General features: G+C 45.6%; 1 protein-coding gene across 2 annotated transcripts in view; it reads right to left on the reverse strand.

Moving 5' to 3' along the window:
- Positions 1-25,155, reverse strand: part of PLD2 (phospholipase D2) — a 129,424-nt gene that overhangs the window by 89,290 nt on the left and 14,979 nt on the right. For both annotated transcript variants that reach the window (XM_040346903.1, XM_040346902.1), the window contains exon 2: positions 3,975-4,095. In XM_040346903.1, the coding sequence (XP_040202837.1) occupies positions 3,975-4,083 (109 nt within the window). In that variant the 5' untranslated portion in view covers positions 4,084-4,095. The remainder of the gene's footprint in view (positions 1-3,974; positions 4,096-25,155) is intronic.

Raw genomic sequence — 25,155 nt, forward strand, 5'->3', positions numbered from 1 at the left:
TGACATGTCACTGATCACCTGTTCCCTCTCATCGGGAACAGCAATCAGTGATGTATCACTTTGTCCCCTAACAGTTAGAATCACTTCCTAGGACACATTTAACACCTTCACTGCAAGTCTCATTTTTACAGTAATCAGTGCATTTGTATAGCACTGATCTCTGTAAAAATGACAATGGTCCCAAAATGATGTCAAAAGTGCCCGATGTGTCCGCCATAAAATGTCACAGTCACGATAAATCGCTGATCGCCGCCATTACTAGTAAAACATTTAATTATTAATTAAAATGCCATAAAACGATCCCCTATATTGTACCCGCTAAAACTTTTGCGCAAACCAATCAATAAACGCTTATTGCGATTTTTTTCACCAAAAATATGTAGAAGAATACGTATCGGCCTAAACTGAGGGGGAAAAAAATGTTTTTTTTTAATCTTTTTTGGGGGGTTAATTATAGCAAAAAGTAAAAAATATTGAATTTTTTTCAAAATTGTCGCTCTATTTTTGTTTAAAGCACAAAAAAGGTTCAGGAGCAACAAGGTTCAAGTCAAGATCGTTTAAGGAATTGTTTACGGAGCCGTCCAGCAGTCCAGCATCCCAGGTGGCTCAGTAAAGCCCCAAAAACATGATCATCTGGCTTTTGCCCAGCCAAACTCACATCGGAATTCAGACGGAATTCCATCGGAGTAAAAGAACATGTTCTCTATCTAAACGCCGATGGAATTCCTCTGAATATCCGATGGAATTACTCCGATGGGGCATACACACAACGGACTTTTTCCATCAGAAATTCCGATCGTGTGTACGGGGCTTAAGAAGAGACAAAGCAGAGGTCGTAGGTTCAGATCCGGGTTGTAACGGTCAGGGGTTAACGCCGTTACGATATTCCATTCCACCAACCCAAGACAGCTTCCGACACGCCACAATCCAGCAGACAGGACCCATTGGATTTCCCCCAGAATAACGAGACAAAGCTCTGTTCTCTGGTTCCAAACAGAATAGCACTTTAATGGTAAACTCAAGGGGTTGACAAATTTGCTTGGAATCTAGGAGCCAGCTAAAAAAGTTAGGAGCCAGAAAACGCGTCCTGTCCCGACGAGCTTGCGCGCAGAAGCGAACACATACGTGAGCAGCGACCGCATATGTAAACGGTGTTCAAACCACACATGTGAGGTATCGACGCGATTGGTAGAGCGAGAGCAATAATTCTAGCCCTAGACCTCCTCTGTAGCTCAAAACATGCAACCTGTAGAATTTTTTAAACGTCGCCTATGGAGATTTTAAAGGGTAAAAGTTTGTCGCCATTCCACGAGCGGACGTAATTTTGAAGCATGACATGTTGGGTATCAATTTACTCGGCGTAACATTATCTTTCATAATATTTAAAAAATGGGGATAACTTTACTGTTGTCTTATTTTTTAATTAAAAAAAGTAATTTTTTCCCAAAAAAGTGCGCTTGTAAGACCACTGCGCAAATACGGCGTGACAGAAAGTATTGCAACGATCGCCATTTTATTCTCTAGGGTGTTAGGATAAAAAATATATATAATGTTTGGGGGTTTGAGGGAAGAAGATGGCAGTGAAAATAGTGAAAAATTACATTAGAATTGCTGTTTAACTTGGAATGCTTAACTTGTAATACCAACGGCCACCACCAGATGGCGCCAGCTCACACATCTGATGGTAATAACTTGTAATACCAACGGCTCACCACCAGATGGCGCCAGCTTTTTTTTTTGCCCCCCTTCCAAGCCAAGTCGCCAGGACCCTATATCTAGTCGCCATGGCGACCTGGCGCCCGGGATTTGTCGAGCCCTGTCTTATATACAGTTAGAAAGCATGCTGCAGGAATCAAAGGGACAATGACACACTCCACCCACAACATCACACAATGGGTGCTAACGAGTCCCCCTCAATCCACATCTTAGACAGACTGTCTGACTCCGCGATAAGCTATTCTCACCTGCTACACAATACACATCCCTTTAGTGAACATAAGTCAGACGTATGACCTTTCAGAGTGTGTTAACTCACAACACATATTAGCATCAATAGAACTTTCACACAATACAGGGTTAGTTAGCATAGCACCATGAGATATCTTAGGAGCCAGGCTTAATTAACACCATAGAATGCAATCACAGCAAGCTTTCATCACTACAGCCAGGTAGCTGGAGGTGATTAACATCAATTAACATCTCAACAGTCTATGTTCCACATTGAAGGAGACACTCTATTCACCTGTTGTGTTCAGAATGAACAACTTGTAATATTTCAAGATATCCTGCAATACATGAATTATCATTACTGTCCCATCTCATGTAATCCATGATATCAGTTCTCAGTCATCCTATGCCCCTAGTGGACATAGGATGACCCAAGAGTCATTGGTGAAGCCGAACCAGGAGTACCCCGTATCCTTCAAGCGCCTCTGGGTCCCACGGGCCATACTGTTACACGGGTCCTGACACAGTATGTCCTCAGTCTTCAACATGTAAGATTGAGGACATCTTGTGAGGAGCTGTGCCATAAAAAGAAGTGATCATCACGGCCAGAGCCGCCATTTTATTTTTAAACCCTCCCTTGAGACGTTATGTCCCTCATTAATTGACTATGGGCTCAGTACCAGAATTGGTATCATATAATGGTCTATAGATGCTCTTCTACACCAATAAATGACAAGGGGAAGATAGGAATAGGCAATGCCATCTTGCCACACTCTTGAAGCTTGAAGCCAGCAAGGGGTCAAAGGCACTTAACGTCTTATAAAACACAGATATTGGTGATGAGAGACACTCATTCAGTAAACTCTCATTATATTCCAATAGGATTTAGTACACTTTAACCACTTCCCCACCGCCGCATGTATATGTACGTCCACAGAATGGCACGTACAGGCAAATGGGCGTACAGGTACGTCCTTGCCTTTCCGCAGGTCGGGGGTCCGATCGGGACCCCCCCGCTACATGCGGCGGTCAGATTCCCGCGGGGAGCGATCCGGGACGACGGCGCGGCTATTCGTTTATAGCCGCTCCATCGCGATCGCTCCCCGGAGCTGAAGAACAGGGAGAGCCGTATGTAAACACGGCTTCCCCGTGCTTTCACTGTGGCGGCTGCATCGATCGAGTCATTCCTTTTATAGGGAGACACAATCAATGACGTCAGACCTACAGCCACACCCCCCTACAATTGTAAACACACACTAGGTGAACACTAAATATTACAGCGCCCCCTGTGGTTAACTCCCAAACTGCAACTGTCATTTTCACAATAAACAATGCAATTTAAATGCATTTTTTGCTGTGAAAATGACAATGGTTCCAAAAATGTGTCAAAATTGTCCGAAGTGTCCGCCATAATGCCGCAGTCACGAAAAAAAAAAAATCGCTGATCGCCGCCATTAGTAGTAAAAAAAAATAAAAAAATAAAACTATCCCCTATTTTGTAAACGCTATAAATTTTGCGCAAACCAATTGATAAACGCTTATTGCGATGTTTTTTAACCAAAAATAGGTAGAAGAATACTTATCGGCCTAAACTGAGGAAAAAAAAAAATTATATATGTTTTTGGGGGATATGTATTACAGCAAAAAGTAAAAAATATAGAATTTTTTTCAAAATTGTCGCTCTATTTTTGTTTATAGCGCAAAAAATAAAAACCGCAGAGGTGATCAAATACCACCAAAAGAAAGCTCTATTTGTGGGGAAAAAAGGACGCCAATTTTGTTTGGGAGCCACGTCGCACGAGCGCGCAATTGTCTGTTAAAGCGACGCAGTGCCGAATTGTAAAAACGCCTTTGGGCATTTAGCAGCATATTGGTCCGGGGCTTAAGTGGTTAACCAAACACCCCACCTAACTGTCACAACGCCCAAATTGGTCTCACTGCTGAGAAATAACTGGCCTTGTATGGGTAACCTACAAGTGAGTTGTTAGTTAGGATTTTATCTTAACAAGCCTCTGCTAGGGTTTTACCGTCATCATCTTCTCGTATGGAGTCCAGTTCATCCAGTTCAATGTCCAGGGCAGCCGTGTCCAGATGTTCGGGGAGGAAACATCCATCTGGCGTGTCCGGGGACTGCATGGCGGCCGACACCTGCAAGGACAAGGGAAACAGATGAGGAGGAATATTCACAAAGTGTACAATTCACAAAAGTAAAGCACCACCCGATTTCTTCCACACACCATGTTTCCTGGGGTCCATGCTCACACCTGTGGACCCAGGGCTGGTGCCCCGGGTAGAACGGAGGGAGACCAGAAAATATCTGTTCACTCGTCTTGCCTACCCAGTAGGCAGAGGCATAAATAGAACCTTCAGGACTCTGTGCAAGAAACTATAAAGGACCTCCCCTCCTGATGACGGAATGCCAGGTCCCGTTCAAGTGGGATCTTTGTGACCCTGGTAGTTCCGCCACTGGTGTCTGTAGTTTGTTATTTTACTTTTTATTATTTTTGATTATTATGATCATTTTTGATTATTATGATTATTATTCTTTACAATTACTGTATTTATTGGGGTATAGCGCGCACCCCTAAAGTTGGGCAGAAATTCCTGTACAAAAAAAGATTTTGTACTTACAGTTTTGGTGTCTTGCGCGGCGTCCATCGGCGGCCTCGTCGGGTCCGGCGTCTGTCTGCGGCTTCGGGTGTCCTCTTCGTCGGGTCTGGCGTCCTTCTGCGGCGTCCTCCTCGCTCGTTTCCCGCGCCGAGTTTGAATACTGCGCCGGCATATACCGAGCGCAGTACACTCGGCTACTGTCGCGCTCATGTCCAGGACGTGAGCGCGGAAGGAGCCGAGACTGCCCGACTATACACGAGTGTACTCCGCTCGGTATATGTCGGTGCAGTATTCAAACTCGGCGGCGGGAAAGCGGGTATCGGCGTATATCGCGCACCCCAGATTTTGCCCTGATTTTCAGGGCAAAAAAGTGCGCGGTATACGCCGATAAATGCGGTACATTTTTTCATATTTTGTTATTAGCCCCGTTGAGGGCTTTTGTGAAATATCAGGGGGTTTAAATAGACCCCTGATATTTCACCTTCTAGACAGAGAAAGGAGATTGAGGACACTGCCCTCAATCTCCTTCTCTGCAGCCTCATCTGCACAAGAATGAACAGGAATAGCTCTGTACAGAGGCTTCCCATTCAATTACAAACTGAAGCATAGCACAGTTTACCAATCTTCAGTTATGAATGGACAGAGTTAGTGATCGGTATGGATCACTGTCTCAATTCATTAAAGCGGTAGTAAACCTGCTGCTGTTTTTTTTATACCTGAAAAGCAAAAGCTATAATGAGCTAGTATGCACCGCATACTATCTCATTATGAAATACTTACCTTGGAACGAGGTGTGGGGAACTTACCTGGTCCACGCCGAGGGAGTGTCTTCCGGGTATCGCCGCTCCAGCGCTGTGATTGGCTGGATCGGCGATGTTGTCACTCCCGCGCATGCGCGCAGGAGACTTCTTTCTGGCAAGGTCCGGCGGCTGCCGGGCCTTTAGCCGAGGATCCCCGCTGCGCAGGCCCCGCTGCAGCGGCGCATTGCGAGGGGAATATCTCCTAAACCGTAAAGGTTTAGGAGATATTCTTTATACCTACAGGTAAGCCTCATTACAGGCTATAGGTAAAAGTGGTAGTACAGAGTTTTCTACCACTTTAAGACAAAGGAAGGAGCCAATAAATGACATTTACTGGCCCCTTCCCTGCTCTCCATCCTGACATCCCCTGCTGCAGCCAGCAGGAGAAGGGAGGAGGTAACCTGGCAGCGCTGTGGGGGATATGGTGGTGGGGGTGCGCACAGAAGCCCAATCACAGCAGGAGGGGGAGTGGAGGAGTGGCATGTAGAGAAACCAATCCCCTCCATTTTCCTGCAGCTCCTAAAAGTGCCGCCCCTTCTATCCAGGTGTACATGGGGCCACACGGACGCCATGGAGCATGGTTCTCAGATCGCAATTGCGACCCCTGTATGTACGCCCCTGCGTGCTACATCACTTCAGGGTTCAATTGCTGCAACGAATTGGATGACCTGTAAGGGCTTTTTAAGCGTCACCTATAGAAACCATAGAGTACCAAAGTTTATATTTATATATATATATATATATATATATATTTTTGTGGTTGAACTGGATGGACTTGTGTCTTTTTTCAACCTGACCAACTATGTAACTAATATATATATATATATATATATATATATATATATATATATATATATATATATATATATATATATATATATATATATATATATATATATATATATATATATATATATATATATATATATATATATATATACACATATATATATATACACACACTATAGTACAGCGGTCGTTCTTCAAAACAAGAGGAGTATGTTTTGGCAAACACGGTTATTTCCATGTGACAATATATATATTTTTTTTGGGGGGGGGGGGGCTTTCCAAGCAGATATGTTTATTCTTAAAGTGGGGCTTTCCGTAACTTTAATCTGCACGAATGAACTTGTGATGTCCAGCCCCGTGTAGCGCTTTCCTTCCCATCCGGACTGTCCCTGGTGCACCTCTCATTGGATTTAATTTTTTTCCAGGGGCTCATGAAGGCTCAGTATCACACGTGGGCAGGGCTCGGGGACAAGGGGTGGGTAAAAGGGGCCACTGCGTGTATTGTAGGGCTATGGGGGTGCCGCCAGTTACTTCTACTATAATCCTGACAGGAGTAGTGACAGTGACTACCTCTGTCAGCCCAACACTATAAGTGGGGAGGAAAGGGGGAGCAAAGGAGGAGGATGACGGAGTTGAGAGGGCGGTGTGGACTGTGCTCCCCCCCACCTCATAAGCTGGCATATAATGAAGGGGAGTCCAAATTGTCCAAGATGTCTTGGTATGCTGACACCTTAAGGCCAGGTTCACACCTATGCGAATTGAGTGCGGCTTAAACCGCATCCAATACGCAGAACATTTCTAAATACATTGTTTTCAATGAGGCTGGTTCACATATGTGCGATGCATCCGCACTGCGCATTGCAGTAAAACCGTGTGCGTCTTTTAGGTAAAGCGGTGCGGCTCAGGTGCGAATTCAAGCCCATTATCTTCTATGGGTACGCAGCTGATTCGCAGATGTGTTCAGTTCTGTTCAGGAATTTCTCTCATTCAGCTCAATACACTTCTCCCCCACTCTCCTCTCACCCGTAACTTCTCCCAGGTCTCCAAACTTTGCTAATCTGCTGAACACTTCTCTTAACTCTCTGCAGAGATAAGAGAGCTGAAATTCGCACCGCACAAGTGTGATTCCGGCCTAAAAGTTTCCTTCAATGAAACCAAGGGGCCAAGCCCAACCCCTGAAAAACAACCCCACACCATAATCCCCCCTCCACTCGCTCATCCATGTCTTTATGGACCTTGCTTTGTGCACTGGTCCAAATCATTTGGTGGAGGGGGGATTATGGTGTGGGGTTGTTTTTCAGGGGTTGGGCTTGGCCCCTTAGTTCCAGTGAAGGGAACTCTTAAGGCGTTAGCATACCAAGACATTTTGGACAATTTCATGCTCCCAACTTTGTGGGAACAGTTTGGAGGACGGCCCCTTCCTGTTCCAACATGACTGCGCACCAGTGCACAAAGCAAGGTCCATAAGGACAAGGATGAGCGAGTTTGGGGTGGAGGAACTTGACTGGCCTACAACCCAATAGAACACCTTTGGGATGAATTAGAGGCTTGGAGACTGAGCCAGACCTTCGCATCCAAACATCAGAAACATTCCCATAGACACACTCCTAAACCTTGTGGACAGCCTTCCCAGAAGAGTTGCAAAGAGTGGGCCAACTCATTATAGAACCCTACGGACCAAGACCGGGATGGCAATTAAAGCTCATGTGTGTGTAAAGGTAGGCGTCCCAATACTTTTGGCAATATAGTGTATGTCCCAGGGTGTATTCTTTTTATACTGTGTGAAATTAAGCAGGAGGATCTCGTACTTCCTATAGATGGGGAGGACCGCGCCAGACTTCATGGTGAGGAGCCCTCAGGTGGCGGCAGGTTCGGTTGGACTGGCCCTTTAAGAGAGAGTAGAGGTCGCGGCTGAGCGGCGGGAATTCATCGGAAGATCTGCAGAGTTCTAGAATTACCGGCAGAGCTTTGTACTGAAACCACAGGGAGTGCCCGGCTCAGCCACGCTAGTCAGAGAAAATGATTCACAAAGAGTGAGTGATGGCAGGATGCCACGGCCCCGGCCTTTCCAAGCAGCACTAAGTGAACGCCCCGCAGGCCAGTCAGACATGTAGGACTGCCGATGGCAGAATCCTTTATATCCATCCGTACCAGTACAGGGGGTTATATTCAAGAGCTTAACCACTTAAGAACCAAGCCTCTTTCTGAGATTTGGTGTTTACAAGTTAAAAACAGTTCTTTTTTGCAAGAAAATTACTTAGAACCCCCAAAACGTGTGTATATATATATATAATATATATATATATATATATATACATATATACATATATATATATATATATATATATATACATATATATATATATATATATATATATACACACACACACATACACACACACACATACACAGAGCTTTTTTTCTCAGAAAATAGGTGCAGGAACTCAAACACGACCCCGTTCAGATTTCACAAACAGTAGAAGGGTCTTAAAGGGGCATTAAATACCAGGATTGCATTACATACAGAGTGCAGAGTTCAGGGGGTTACAAAGATGTCACTTGTAAACGCAGAAACCAGACTTCGGTGTTTACAAGTGATTGTGGTGAGCAGGCACCAAAGGGTCTGAGCCAAAGGTGGTGGAACTGAGTTCCCCCAAGTTCCCCCTGAAAAAAAGCCCTGCACATACATATACACACACACACACACACACACACACACATATATACATACACACACACTTATTTTTTTCTAACACCCTAGAGCACAGGTGTCAAACACAAGGCCCGCGGCCCGAATCCGGCCCTCCAGGTCATTGTGTGTGGCCCTCCTCTGGTCCTACTCCAGCCCCTTACTTTCTGCTTTCAAGCAATGCAGCTTCTTCACAGCAACAACATAAGGAAAGAGGGGTGCACTGTGATGTAAGAAAGAGTGGGGGACTCGACTTCTGATGGTGGGGGGGCTCTTGACATCTAATGTAGGGGGAGGGGATGCGCTGGACATCTAGGCTTACAGATACAAGTGGCCCTTTTGAGGGCAATCATAATGCTGATGCGGCCCACAATGAAATGGAGTTTGACACCCCTGCCCTAGAGGAAAAAAAATGGCGGTCATTGCAATACTTTTTGTCACACCGTATTTGCACAGCGGTCTTACAAGTTTACTTTTTTGGGGGAAAAAATTCACTTTTTCGAATAAAAAATAAATAAAATAAGAGAACAGTAAAGTTAGCCCAATGAATGTTTTTATATTGCAAAAGATAATGTTAAGCTGAGTAAATTGATACCCAACACGTCGCGCTTCAAAGTTGCGCCCGCTCGTGGAACGGCGTCAAACTTTTACCCTTAAAAATCTCCATAGGCGACGTTTAAAAAATAATTCTACAAGTGGCATGTTTTGAGTTACAGAGGAGGTCTAGAGCTAGAATTATTGCTCTCGCTCTAACGATCGCGGCGATACCTCACATGTGTGGTTTGAACACCGTTTTCATATGCAGGCGCTGCCGATCTATGCGTTCGCTTCTGCACGCAAACTCGTCGGTACAGGGCGCTTTAAAAAAAAAAAAATAAATTTCTTTACTTATTTTACTTTAATATTTTTTTTATTTTGGCACGGTTTAAAAAAAAAGAAAAAAAATTGGGGTCGCTTTAATTTAAATGTAAAAACATCCCTTATAATACAAAAAAAGCATGACAGGTCCTCTTAAATATGAGATCTGGGGGGGTCAAAAAGACCTCACATCTCATATTTACACTAAAATGCAATAAAAAGAAACAAAACTATTTTTTTTAAGAAAAAGAAAGAAAGAAAAAGAAGAAAGAAAAAGAAGAAAGAAAAAGAAGAAAGAAAAATTGTCCCTTAAGAGCATTGGGCGGAAGTGACGATTTGACGTTGCTTCCACCCTGCAGTGATATGGAGATGGGGGCCCCCCCCCCCCCATCTTCCCTTCACTCGTCTCCACACACAGCAAGGGACAAGACGCGATCGCCTCCGCCGCTACCGACGGCTCCAGTAAGCGGCGGAGGGCACCGGAGAGCAGCGGGAAGGGGGGGCCCCCCTCCCGCCACCGATTAATGTGATCGTCTGGCGAATCCGCCGCAGAGACCACTTTTATCTGAAAGCGGACCACCCGGGGAGAGAGCATGCAGTTTGGTGGGGGGGCCACTGGGGGCACCCTTCCAACATCAAGCCGTTAGACCATTGCATTGATATTTGAGAGCCCGACCGCCCCCCACATTGATGAGACAAGGTCGTCTAGAGCCCAGAGCAAACATACCAAACTGTGCCTCCTCCCCTCAAGATGTATATGCATTATAGGTCAGCAAACCCCCCCCCCCCCAAAAAAAAAATTGCCCCCCCTGCACAAATCTTTGCCTCCCCCAACCAAACTCCCCCTGCAAAAAATAAATAAAATCACCCTTCTGAGCACAAATCCTCTCCTCCTGTTCCAATTTCCCCCTTCTAGCACAAATCCTTCCCCCAAAATTCCCCACCTAGCGCAAATCATCCCCAATCATCCCTACTAGCACAAATCCCACTGCCCGCCCCCCCCCCCCCAAAAAAAAGAAGAAACATTCCACTCTTAGGACAATTTCCCTCCCCCTCTACCATATCACTCCTAGCACAAACCCCTCACCACCCCTCCAAATCGCCCCTCCTAGCACAAATCCTCCTCCTCCATCCCCCCTCCTAACACAAATCCCTCAAAGTCATCATTCCTTTTACCCCACCTATAGCATTTCTTATCCTCTGCCACATTCCAGCTTCCCCCTTCTAACACAAATCTCCCATCTCATTGTGGTGCCCCCCCCCCCCCCCACCTCACACAATACCACAGTTCTCCGGGCAGCCCCCCCCCCTTCTGCCCACATCTTGTCCTGGCCTTGCCCCCCCTCATTCCCCAGCAGTGCCCAGCTCCTGATGCCCTTTGTTTGATAATTCCTTGTCTAGTAACCTTGAAAATGGAGAGATTTGATTTTCAAGATTGACGTCAATTGGGTTTGCATTAAAATTCCCAAAATCTGGATTCTGGGGCCGCGTTCTCCGAAGGCACCTGCAAATCGAACCCAAGCTGATTCACCCACCACTCCCTTATGGTAGATCCACCTTACAGAAGGACTTGTCCCTGGGCACTAGCCTGCAAGTGGTTGGATACAGATTGAAACCTTTGGAGATGAATTACTCCACAGTGCCTGAAGCTATAGAGCTCAGTGAATCTCTATACCCGCTTGGTTAGAAAAAAAAAGTCAATATTTAAATGTCCTTGGTACTTTAGGTCATTCCACACTCAGCAGTGTTGTCACCGCCAAACCCATCCCCCCCCCCCCCCACTAAACAATGACTTACGGCAGATGAAATGTTTAAGCCAAGATAATGCAGCAACCAGACGCCACAAAGACCAGCAAGAGATGCCAACTGATGCGATATGAATTCACAGGGGAATCCGAGTCATGTTCTGGAAGTTATAAAGCCAACACTTCTGGGTTGGCGCACCCACTTACACAAACACACAATGCCACCCACACAACACGGCTGTTCTCCGTGTACAGGTTTATATACACAAGCTCATCAATGCCACCACAAAAAAAAAAAAAAAAAAAATCTGTGGGCTTACTCCAACCGTGTAAATGTCAGTGTTTTATCTGATCGACCTTGAGATCTGATCCTAGAATTGATCCAGTGTCATTGCATTTCAGTAACCCAATCACTTCCAGTGGCAAAAGTCATTGGCGAGCCATTGACCATCGCTCCGTAGGACAGTTTTTTTTTTTGCTGGATTGGTCTGTTCAGCTAGAAAACAATGTAAATACTATACGTCCCTATTGGACCCCATTTATCCCCCCCCCCTTTTTTCCCCCTATCCTAATCTAGACCCCCCCCCCTTTTTTCCTATCCCAATCTAGACCTATCCCCCCTATCCTAATCTAGACCTATCCCCCCCTTTTTTTTTTTCCTATCCAAATCTAGACCTATCCCCCCTTTTTTTTTCCCTATCCAAATCTAGACCTATCCCCCCCTTTTTTTTTTCCTCTATTCTAATCTAGACCCACCCCTCTTCCCCCCCTATCCTAATCTAGACACACCCCCCCATTTCCCCCCCTATCCTAATCAAGACACACCCCCCTTTGTTTTCCCCTATCCCAATCTAGACCCACCCTCCTTTTCCACCTATCCTAATCTAGACCCATTCCCCACTATCCTAATCTAGACCTATCACCCCCCCCCCTTATCCTAATCTAGACCCACCCCTTTTTTTCTCCTATCCTAATCTAGACCCACCCTCCCTTTCCCCCTCCCCCCCCTATCCTAATCTAGACCCATCCCCCCTATCCTAATCTAGACCTATCCCCCCTTCCCCCCCTATCCTAATATAGACCCACCCCCCCTTTTTCCCCCCTGTCCTAATCTAGACCCATCCCCCTATCCTAATCTAGACATGCCCCCCCTTCCCCCTCTATCCTAATCCAGACCTATCCCCCTTTTTTTTCCCCCATCCTAATCTAGAACCACCCCCTTTTTTCCCCTCCCCAATCCTAATCTAGACCCACCCCCCCTTTTTTCCTATCCCAATCTAGACCTATCCCCCCTATCTTTTCCCCTATCCAAATCTAGACCTATCCCCCCTTTTTTTCCCCCCTCTATTCTAATCTAGACCCACCCCTCTCCCCCCCCCTATCCTAATCTAGACTCCCCCCCCCATTTCCCCCCCTATCCTAATCTAGACACACCCCCCTTTGTTTTCCCCTATCCCAATCTAGACCCACCCCCCCCTTTTCCCCCCTATCCTAATCTAGACCCATTCCCCACTAACCTAATCTAGACCCATCACCCCCCCCCCCCCTCTTATCCTAATCTAGACCCACCCCCTTTTTTTTCTCCTATCCTAATCTAGACCCACCACCCCCCCCCCCCCCCCTATCCTAATCTAGACCCATCCCCCCTATCCTAATCTAGACCTATCCCCCCTTCCCCCCCCCCCTTTTTTTTCTAGCCGAATCTAGACCCACCGCCCCCCCCTCCCAAATTTGTTGGATAAGATGTTTTTTCTATGTTTTATCATAATTATACAACTCTACGTAGATTGCTACCCTCCGTTGTGTTGATTTTTTTTTTACCTTTGGCGGTTAGCCTCTAGTTAGTAGAGTCAATTATATAAGAATTGTTGATGTCATAACACTGCGTTCAACAACAATAAAAATGTAGTAAAAATAAATAGGAGCAAATGTTGAATAAAAAAAGGAGAGGACAAAACAAGGATTACCGCGGTGGTGTGGATTTTTTTCAACATAATTGGTCGATCAGGTCAGCCATGGTGGGCAGGACCGCCATCAGGGGGGGGTACAGGTGGCAACCCCCCTTTTATTTTTTTTATAAATGTTTTTTTCTTTGTATTAAAAAGGGCCCTGGATGGCAACCCCTTTTTTTTTTTTTTTTTTTTTTTATAAATGTTTATTTTATATATTTTTTTATTAAAGGGCCCAGAGGTCCCCAGATGGCAGCCCCCCTTTTAATTTTTTTTTATATATATATATATATATATATATATATATATATATATATATATATATATATATATATATATATATATATATATATATATATATATATATATATATATATATATATATATATATATATATATATATATATACACACACACACACACACAATCCCCATATATATATATATATATATATATATATATATATACACACACACACACACAATTCGCGGCCGCCTCCCCCCCCCCCCCCCCCCGCTTCTCAATTTCAGGCAGGAGCACCCCCCCCCCCCCCCCGGTTCTCTGCTCCAGGAGGGCCCATGCCTGAAGCTGTGTAAGGGGCCCCATAATTCCTGATGGTGGGTGTCGGGGGGTGGAGCGGAGAGAGATCAGAGAACACCCATGCGTTGATTGTCCCTCTGGGGACTGAAGCTGAAAGCGGCGAGTTTTTCGGCCCTAGGGTCAGGGAAGAAGCTAATTTAGCATGATTAGCTTCAACGGAGTGCAGGGGAGAAATTAGGGGGCGAATAGACCCATGATGTCCCATTCAAGAGTACCCGTCACTCCATATATCAGCCCACTTTTGTTAGCCCTCAATATGATAGCAAAAAAAAAACCATAAAAGAATTTAAAAGTTATACACGAGCGAGAGCAGAACAGAGATTAGGGGTCGAATAGACCACTGATATCTCACTAAAGAGAACCTGTCACTTCATATATCAGTGCCTTGATAAAGTATTCATACCCCTTGAAATTTTCCACATTTTGTCATGTTGCAACCAAAAACGCAAATGTATTTTATTGGGATTTTATGTGATAGACCAACACAAAGTGGCACATAATTGTGAAGTGGAAGGAAAATGACACATGGTTCTCAACATTTGTTACAAATAAATATCTGAAAAGTGTGACGTGCATTTGTATTCAGCCCGCTTTACTCTGATACCCCCAACTAAAATTGAGTGGAAACAATTGCCTTCAGAAGTCACCTAACTTGTAAATAGACTCCACCTGTGTGTAATTTAAAAAACAGCTGATCTGTGAAGCCCTCAGAGGTTTGTTAGAGAACCTTAGTGAACAAACAGCATCATGAAGGCCAAGGAACACACCAGACAGGTCAGGGATAAAGTTTTTGAGAAGTATAAAGCAGGGTTAGGTTATAAAAAAATATCCCAAGCTTTGAACATCTCACAGAGCTTCTGTTCAATCCATCATCCGAAAATGGAAAGAGTATGGCACAACTGCAAACCTACCAAGACATGGCTGTCCACCTAAACTGACCAGGCCGGGCAAGAAGAGCATTCATCAGAGAAGCAGCCAAGAGGCCCATGGTAACTCTGGAGGAGCTGCAGAGACCCACAGCTCAGGGGGGAGAATCTGTCCACAGGGCAACTATTAGCCGTGTTCTCCACAAATCTGACCTTTATGGAAGAGTGACAAGAAGAAAGACATTGCTGAAAGAAAGACTTAAGAAGTCCTGTTTGCAGTTTGTGAGAAGCCATGTGGGGGACACAGCAAACATGTGGAAGAAGGTGCTCTGGTCACATGAGACCAAAACTGAAATGTTTGGCCTAAAAGCAAAACGATATGTGTGGCGGAAAACATCACCCTGAACACACCATCCCCACTGTGAAACATGGTGGTGGCAGCATCATGTTGTGGGGATGTTTTTCTTCAGCAGGGACAGGGAAGCTTGTCAGAGTTGATGGGAAGATGGATGGAGCCAAATACAGGGAATTCTTAGAAGAAAACCTGTTAGAGTCTGCAAAAGATTTGAGACCGGGGCAGAGGTTCACCTTCCAGCAGGACAATGACCCCAAACATACAGCCAGAGCTACAATGGAATGGTTTAGATTAAATCATATTCAAATAATTAAGAAAATTGCTGATCACAGACGCTCTCCATCCAATCTGACAGAGCTTGAGATATTTTGCAAAGAAGAATGGGCAGAAATGTCCCTCTCTAGATGTGCAAAGCTGGTAGAGACATCCCCAAAAAGACTTGCAGCTGTAATTGCAGAGAAAGGAGGTTCTACAAAGTATTGACTCCGGGGGGCGCTATACAAATGTACCCCCCACACTTTTCACATATTTATTTGTAAAACATTTGAAAACCATTTATCATTTTCCTTCCACTTCACAATTATGTGACACTTTGTGTTGGTCTATCACATAAAATACATTTACATTTTTGGTTGTAACATGACAAAATGTGGAAAAATGTCAAGGGGTATGAAAACTTTTTCTTATGTTTTTTTTTTTTTTTTTTTATTAGGGTGGACCTCAGCTTTAACATCTATCTAAAGCCAAAAGGTCAACTAATTTTTGATAGAGTAAGAAGAGGTTAAAATTATTTATTTATTTTTTTGGCTGTGTCCTGTTGGGGGAGATTTCTAGCCAGATTCAGAAAGACTGGCTTAACTTTGTGCAGGCGTAGCGCATCGTATTTACGCTACGCCGCCGTAAGTCAGAGAGGCAAGTGCTGTATTCACAAAGCACTTGCCTCCTAAGTTGCGGCGTAGCGTCAATGGGCCGGCGTAAGCGCGCCTAATTCAAATTGTGAAGAGGTGGGCGTGTTATGTAAATAAACCATGACCCGACGTGATTGACGTTTTTAACGAACGGCGCGTGCGCCGTCCGTGGACATATCCCAGTGTGCATTGCTCCAAATTACGCCGCAAGGACTAAATGGTTTTGACGTGAACGTAAATTACGTCCAGCCCCATTCACGGACGACTTGCGCAAACGACGTTAACATTTTAAAAATTTGACGCGGGAACGACGTCCATACTTAACATTGGCTAGGCCAGCTTTTTGTTGGACTAACTTTACGTCTGAAAACGCCTTACGTAAACGGCATATTTTTACTGCGACGGGCAAGCGTACGTTCGTGAATAGGCGTATCTCGCTGATTTACGCATTCTAGGCGTAAATCAGCGTATACGCCCCTAGCGTCCGGCAGGACTAGACAGCGACGAGTAGGAGGGCCGTCGTATCTTAGCTACATTTAAGTGTATCTCAATTTGAGAATACACTTAAATGTACGACGGCGCAGATTCAGAGTTACGACGCTACTGATACGCCGGCGTAAACCTCTCTGAATCTGGCTATTTGTGTTTTGTAGCCACAACAGGAAACAAGAGGAAAATCTCCCCACAGTGAGGGAAATGCCAGATTTTCAGATTCTTTTCACCTTTGATTCAATGCCAACAGATCAGTCATATGTGATGAAACAGAATCAATGTATTCATTTTGGGCATTGCCATGCGTTGTGGCACACTGCAGCGTGGATCCATTGTCCACTTGTTGTTTTGGCAACAGCTGGAGGGCCACCAGTTTGGGACCCCTGGACAAATCCATTTTGTTGGGGCCAATTCATGGCAGTGCATTATCGTATGCATGCTTCAATGTTGGTGCCAGGCAAAAAGAAAATTGCATCAACTACCTACCATAATTTCCCTTTGATGGGGCATCAAAGTGGTAGAACTACTGGGCAGTGGTGGCTGGTGCTCAAAATTTTTGGGGGGGCACAAACGGAAAAAAAAAAAAAAAAAAAAACACAATTGCAGCCTCACTGTGCCCATCAAATGCAGCCACTGTGCCATCAATTGTCACCATTGTGCCATGCCATCAAACACAACCACTGTGCCATGCCATCAAATGCAGTCACTGTGCCATGCCATCAAACGCAGCCACTGTGCCATGCCATCAAACGCAGCCACTGTGCCATGCCATCAAACGCAGCCACTGTGCCATGCCATCAAACGCAGCCACTGTGCCATCAATTGTCGCCACTGTGCCATCAATTGTCGCCACTGTGCCGTGCCATCAATTGTCACCACTGTGCCGTGCCATCAATTGTCACCACTGTGCCGTGCCATCAAACGCAACCACTGTGCCATGCCATCAATTGTCACCACTGTGCCGTGCCATCAAACGCAGCCACTGTGCTGTGCCATCAAACGCAGCCACTGTGCTGTGCCATCATTTGTCACCACTGTGCCATGCCATCAATTGTCGCCACTGTGCCATCAATTGTCGCCACTGTGCCATGATTGCCATCAATTGTAACCACTGTCACTGTGCCCCGCAATTGTCGCCACTGTGCCCCGCAATTGTCGCCACTGTGCCCCGCAATTGTCGCCACTGTGCCCTGTATTTGCCATCAATTGTTACCACTGTGCCCAGCAGGCCAGCAATTGTAGCCACGGGGCCCAGTTAAATGCTGCCACTGTGACCTGTAAAATGCCCCCTCCCCCGCCTGGCACTTACCTTTCTCGGGTCAGCCATCCTCCTTCCACGTCCCTCGATGTCTTATCCCGCCCTTGATGACGCTTCAGCCAATCAGGTTACCAATAACCAGAACCGGTGAACCTGATTGGCTGAGACGCCTGTCAGCCTTATCCAAGGGACGCACCGCCGGTACGTCCCGAAGATAAGCATTCAGGAAGCCGACTACAGCCTGAGGGCTGTACTCGGAAAGCCTATCAGAGCCGCTGGTTCCGATAGGCACTTCCACACAGCCAACCAGCTGCCGTTATTCAGATGGACGGCGCTCAGCATCCGGCCATCTGAATAGTGGGCGGCAGCGGCAAAAATACATAGATTCATGCAATACATGAATCTATGTATTTCAGTGGCTGTAGAGGGGGCGGCGCTCCAGTGCCCTCTATGGACGAACCGCCACTTCTACTGGGGTTGCACTTGCTACCGGGTCCTGGCATGGACCCCAAGATAGCAGGAAGGGGGCCTCCTGCAGAACATGCGACAGGGACATTAATAAAAGGGTCCCAAGATCAGTGGGAAGGACCCTTTATGGTTTCTTGCATCGGGGCCCTGAAGGTTCCAGTTTCACCTCTGGGGGGCATCATATTACCATGTGTACACCACCATGCTTGGCTCCAGGCAAAATTAAAATTGTACTAGACACTTACAGAAATTTTCCTTTGATGGGGCCAATCCAGGGCGGCATATTACTATAATCTATGCTGCCATGGTGGCGCCAGGAAAAAGACAATTTTTTTTTCTTTGATTGGGCCAATCCATGGGAGCATATAACCACATCAATACCATACCGGGCACTTTCGCCCCCTTTCTTCCCAGACCAATTTTCAGCGCCCTCACATTTTCAATGACGATTGCGCGGTCATGCTACACTGTACCCAAATGAAATGTTTATCATTTTGTTCACACAAATAGAGCTTTATTTTGGTGGCATTTATTCACAACTCCATTTTTTATTTTCTTGCGATATAAGCGGAAAAAAGAGCGGAAATATGGAAAAAATATTTTCGTCTTTATTTTTTATTTTTTTTAAAAACAATAACATCTAATTTTGTCATAAATTTAAGCCAACATGTATTCTACTACATGTTTTTGGTGGGAAAAAAAATGTGTTAAGTGTAAACAGCTCATACTCACTGATCACCAACCAGCTGCAGCGGTCCACCCTCCTCTCCTCACCGACGGCTTCAATGAGAGGAGAGCCGATCACCTAGCAACCGGGTGTTTGTTTACATCACATGACAGCTGTGATTGGCCCTCCTGATCTCATGATGGCAATGTCCAATCACAGAGCCCTCCCGACGACCTATGATGCACTGTGTCCGGGTAACACGAGTGCATCGGGATCGAGCCACTGCGCGCGCGCGCTATCCCCCCTCCTTCTGAGGGACGTTCCTGAACGTCTACTCAGGAAAGAGCCCACCCGGCCGTATATGTGCAGTGGCCGGGTGGGAAGTACCATATTTATCGGCGTATACCGTGCACTTTTTTGCCCTGAAAATCAGGGCAAAATCGTGGGTGCGCGATATACGCCGATACCCACTTTTCCGCGCCGAGTTTGAATACTGCGCCGGCATATACCGAGCGCAGTACACTCATGTATAGTCGGGCAGTCTCGGCTCCTCCCGCGCTCACATCCTGGATGTACAGGACGTGAGCGCGACAGTAGCCGAGCCTGCCCGAGTGTACTGCGCTCGGTATATGCCGGCGCAGTATTCAAACTCGGCGCGGGAAAGCGGAAAAACGAGCGGGGAGGACGCCGCAGAAGGACGCCGGATCTGACGAAGAGGACACCCGAAGCCGCAGACGGACGCCGGACCCGATGAGGCCGCCGATGGACGCCGCGCAAGACACCAAAACTGTAAGTACAAGAATATTTTTCCCACAGGAATTTCGGGGCAACTTTAGGGGTGCGCGCTATACGCGGGAGCGCGCTATACTCCAATAAATACGGTAGTTAAATACTTACCGTAATTCTTGATGGGGCCAAGCCATGGCAGTGTACTACCATATGTAGGTTGAATGTTGGCAACAAGCAAAAAGAAAAGTGCAAATGCTTACCGTAATTTTCCTTTGAAGGGCATTTTATTACCATATGTACGGCGCCACGATTGGCTTCAGGGAAAAAGGAAAAAAATCGTACTAAAAATTAACTGAAATTTTCATTTGAACGGGCTGCATATGAATGCTTCCATGTTGGTGCCAGGCAAAAAGAAAATTGTATCAAATACTTTTTATTTTTGCTTTGGTGGGGCCAATTCATGGCATCATATTACCACGTGTTAGCCGTCATGTTGGCGCCAGGCAAAAGGAAAATTGTACTAAACATTTACCAAAATTTTTCTTTGATGTGGCTAATCCGTGGCACACTACCACATGTTTGCAATTATGTTGGTACAGGGAAAACTTTTTACTGGTACTTTATAGAAAAATTGGGGGGAGGGGGAACCCCAGTGGAAGGTTCATTTTGGAATGGTCCTTGAAATTCAACTTTGATGCCGCGTACACACGACCATTTTTCATGACGAGAAAAATGTAATTTTTTGTTAAATTTGTTGTGAAAAACGGTCATGTGTAGGCTCCAGAGCATTTTTCTCCATGAGAAAAATGCCCAATTTTTTTTTTAGAACCTGCTCTTTTTTCACATTACTCTTTGTCATGTCGTGCAAAAACGGTCAGGTGTACGCTTTAACCACTTGTCCACCGCGCCTATTCTTGCACTTCTCTCCTTCATGTAAAAAAAAATATCACAATTTTTTTTTGCTAGAAAATTAATCAGAACCCCCAAACATTATATATTTTTTTTTAGCAGACACCCTAGGGAATAAAATGGCAGACATTGCAACTTTTTTCCACCTCGCACGGTATTTGCGCAATCATTTTTCAAACGCCTTTTTTGGGGGAAAATAAAAACGGTTTCATGAATTAAAAAAAAAAAAAAAACAACAAAACAGTAAAGTTAGCCCAATTTTTTTGGTATAATGTGAAAGATGATGTTACGCTGAGTAAATAGATACCCAACATGTCACGCTTTAAAATTGTGCACACACATGGAATGGCGCCAAACTTCGGTACTTAAAAATCTACATAGGCGAGGCTTTAATTTATTTATTTTTTTACAGGTTACTATTTTCGAGTTACAGAGGAGGTCTAGTGCTAGAAGTGTTGCACACGCTCTAACGCATGTGGAGATACCTCACATGTGGGGTTTGAAGAGCGTTTACATATGTGGGCGGAACTTTCATGCGTGTTCGCTTCTGAGCGCGAGCTACTAGGGACAGGGGCGTTGTAAAAAAAAAGTGTAACAATCATTTTTTTTTTTTTTTTCCTATGTAAACATCCCTTGTAATAGGAATCACTGTGACAGGTCCTCTTTATGGAGAGATGTGGGGTCAATGAGACCTCACATCTCTCCTCCAGGCTTGAAAGCATGAGATTGTGAAAAAAAATTTTACTGATCTCATGCCACGTTGTTTACTTCCGGGTACCTGAGGGTGACGTCACGACGTCGCGTCCCGGGCCTCCGACAGTCATAGAGATGACTGGTGACCAGGGCAGGACTTAGGGGTGGTGGGGGCCCCTGGGCTTGAGTGTTGATTGAGCCGAGAAGTGGGGGTCGAAGTTGTTGAGTGGGGGGGGTGCCGCCGGGATCGAAGCTGATCAATTTTGTAAAGGGGGGGGGGGGGGACGCCGATCGTAGTTTTTGAGCGCGGGGGTGAAGGGGACTTCTTACCTCTTCATCAGCAGCGGCATGGCTCTTCCTGCTCTTCCTCCTCCCGGGGCCCAGTCTAGCCATGACTAAGCACTGACGCCAGTGCGAAACGTTGGCCATACTGATTTTTGTGGGCTTGCAGTGACTGTATGCACAGTTGAAAATAAAGACATCTCTTTTAAAAAAAAAAAAATTTTGGAGTGCGGCTGTCCAGCTTTTGTTCTTTTATTTTTTGCCAAGCACAATGGTAAGTCCGGCCCTGCTGGTGACCAACCATCTGGTCACCGGAAATCTCTATCGTCGTGAGCCGGCGCCCGGCGATTTGTTCTGGCAAGGGAGAGCCCGGAGAAGCACCGGATGGCGGCGGCGTAACTGCCGCTATGATCATTCTTATCGTGCACAGAATCGGCGGCTGAAGACGGCGATATCTGAATGATGCCTGTAGCTGCACCCATCATTCAGATATCACCGCACAGAGTCCAGGACGTCCTCGGTGGACAAGTGGTTAACGAGGGGGGGGGGGGGGGGAACGCGCATGCTCAGAAGCAAGTTATAAGACGCCCAAAGGGGGGCGCCATTCAAATGGAACTTCCCCTTTATAGTGCTGTCGTACGTGTTGTACGTCACCGCTAGACATGTGAAATTCGTTTAGTTTCTAATTCGTTTTTTAATGAAAATTTGTTAATACGAAAATTTGTACTTACTTTCGGACTTTCGTATTTTTCAATTTCCAAATTTTCGTATTTCGGATTTTCGGAAATACGAAAATCGTTTTTTTAAATTTCAAATTTTTCATTTTCGAATTTTCAAATTTCAAATTTTCAAATTTTCGAAAATTAAAAAAAAAATCTGAATGTTCGAGTTTTTCGAAATTCAGAATTTTCGAAATTGTGGAATTTTTGATTTTTTTAATTTTAGAACTTTAGAAATTCTGAAATCCCAAATTTTCGAATTAAAATGTTTTCGTATTTCCGAATTTTTTCATTTATGAAATTCAGATTTATGGAAATTTGGATTTCGAAATTTCGAATAAAAAAAAAAAAAAAAAAAAAATTGAAAAAAGCAAGTTAGGCTTACCGGTAACTTGTTTTCCAGAAGTCTTTCAGGACAGCACCTCGAGAGATAGTGGCTCCTCCCTCTCCAACAGGAAACACCTTCATTCCAAACTTTAAAGGGAGGCTCCTCCCAGCACACTTCAGTTGTTACCGAGAAACCTCCGGCCCCGGCTGGAACATATAAACACATAGGTTAGTCACAGCATGGCACATTTAACAAGTATCTCAAACGGGCGGGTTGCTGCTGTCCTGAAAGACTTCTGGAAAACAAGTTACCGGTAAGCCTAACTTGCTTTTTCCCAGAGCGTCTTTCAGGACAGCACCTCGAGAGGATACCAGAGACTTACCACCTTAGGGCGGGACAACAGCTTGTAGGACCTTTCTGCCAAATGCTTGGTCCTTGGCAGAAATCAGGTCCAATCTATAATGCCGTATAAACGTGTTAAAGCTTGACCACGTCGCCGCCCTGCAGATTTGTTCCGGGGTGGCACCAGCTCTCTCTGCCCATGAGGTCGCAAGCGCTCTTGTAGAGTGGGCACAGATCCCATCTGGTGGGACAATCTTCGCATGCAAATAGGCCTCCCTGACGGCTAGCTTTAACCATCTGGCTATCGTGCCCTTTGAGGCTGGATGGCCCCTTCTTTTGCCCCCAAATAAAACAAACAGTGAATCTGATTGTCTGAAGGACTCTGTTATTTTAAGGTAGCATACCAGAGCCCTTCTCACATCTAGCATGTGAAAAAACGATTCTTTTTCCCCCGAGGGGTTTGAACAAAACGTAGGTAGCACAATCTCTTGAGCTCGATTGGCCGCTGAGGCTACCTTGGGTAAGAATTTTGGGTCTGTTCTAAGCACAACCCTATCCGAAAATAAAGAAAAATACGGTTCCCTTATTGACAGGGCCTGTAGTTCGCTCACCCTACGGGCTGAGGTGATAGCGACCAAAAAAAGAACCTTTAAGGTAGCATCTCTAAGAGAAGCATCACCCAAAGGTTCAAAAGGCTTTCCAGCTAAAGCTTTCAAAACAATTGACAAATCCCACTTCGGGAAACCCCTGACCTGTGGCGGCCTAGCCCTCGAGAGGGCTCTAAAGAACCTTGATACCAACGGTTCGGAGGCTATTGATCTTTCTAGGAAGACTGCTAAGGCGGATACCTGCACTTTCAGAGTGCTGACCGCTAACCCCATATCTGCTCCGTTTTGCAAAAATTCTAGAATGGCCCTCAAACTGCTAGGTTCCATGTTAGCAGTGTGACACCAGGACGTAAATACTCTCCAAACTTTAGCGTAGATGGCTCTTGTGACCTTCTTCCTGCTATTTAATAGGGTAGACACTAACCGATCCGAAAACCCCTTATCCTCTAGGATCTTTCTTTCAGAAACCAAGCTGAAAGGGAGAGCCTGGATACGTCCGGATGACACACTGGACCCTGACTCAGAAGATCTGACCTGCAAGGTAGGTGCCAACATGGTCTTGTAGCCATGCTTAGGAGTGTCGAGAACCATGGTCTCTTGGGCCAAAACGGAGCAATCAGGATTACTGGGACTCCTTCCTTCTGAATCTTTCTCAGGACCAGTGGAATCAGTTGGAACGGGGGGAAAGCGAAGGAGAGATGAAATCCCCAGGGATGCGCCAGGGCATCCACCCCTAAGGAGCCCTCCAGTCTGTTTAGGGAAAAAAACAGAGGTACCTGGGAGTTTTCTCTCGAAGCAAATAAGTCCACCTCTGGTTGACCCCACTTGCTGACTATTTCTGCAAAGACTTCGGGGTTTAGAGACCACTCCGACTCCTGAACCTGACGCCTGCTCAGAAAATCTGCCACCCCATTCAGGGATCCCTTCAGGTGTATTGCCGAGAGGGATCGCAGATTTTTTTCTGCCCATAATAGAGTGCTTTCGGCCAACATCAGCAGGGACTTGCTTCTGGTGCCCCCCTGCCTGTTCAAATACGCTACGGCCGTAGCGTTGTCCGTCAACACCTGGACATGTTGGTCTAGAAGACCCGGAGCAAACCTCTCTAGAGCTAATGAGACTGCTCTCAACTCCCTCCAGTTCGAGGATCGGGCTGATTCCTCCTTTGACCATCGGCCCTGAACAAAGTTCTTTCCCAAATGGGCTCCCCATCCCCAGGCACTGGCATCTGTCGTTATCCTTTCCCCCACCGGAAAGGACCAACTCAGACCTCTCGAGAGCACCCTTTTGTCCTTCCACCAATATAGGGATCTTTTTACCCGAGATGGAATCTTTACTAGACTGTCCAGGGAATTGAGGTTGTGATCCCATGACTTTAACAGAAAACTTTGTAGGCACCGAACATGCAGCCTTGCCCACTGGATTGCAGGCATGGTTGAGGTTAATAGTCCTAACGCCGCCATTATTTGCCTTATGGATATGGGTTGATAGGACTGAAGTCGAGAGATTGTCTCGTGGACCTTGATCTTTTTTTCTTGGGGCAGAAA

Source organism: Rana temporaria, chromosome 3 (assembly GCF_905171775.1).
Source record: "Rana temporaria chromosome 3, aRanTem1.1, whole genome shotgun sequence".
NCBI classification, from domain to species: domain Eukaryota; kingdom Metazoa; phylum Chordata; class Amphibia; order Anura; family Ranidae; genus Rana; species Rana temporaria.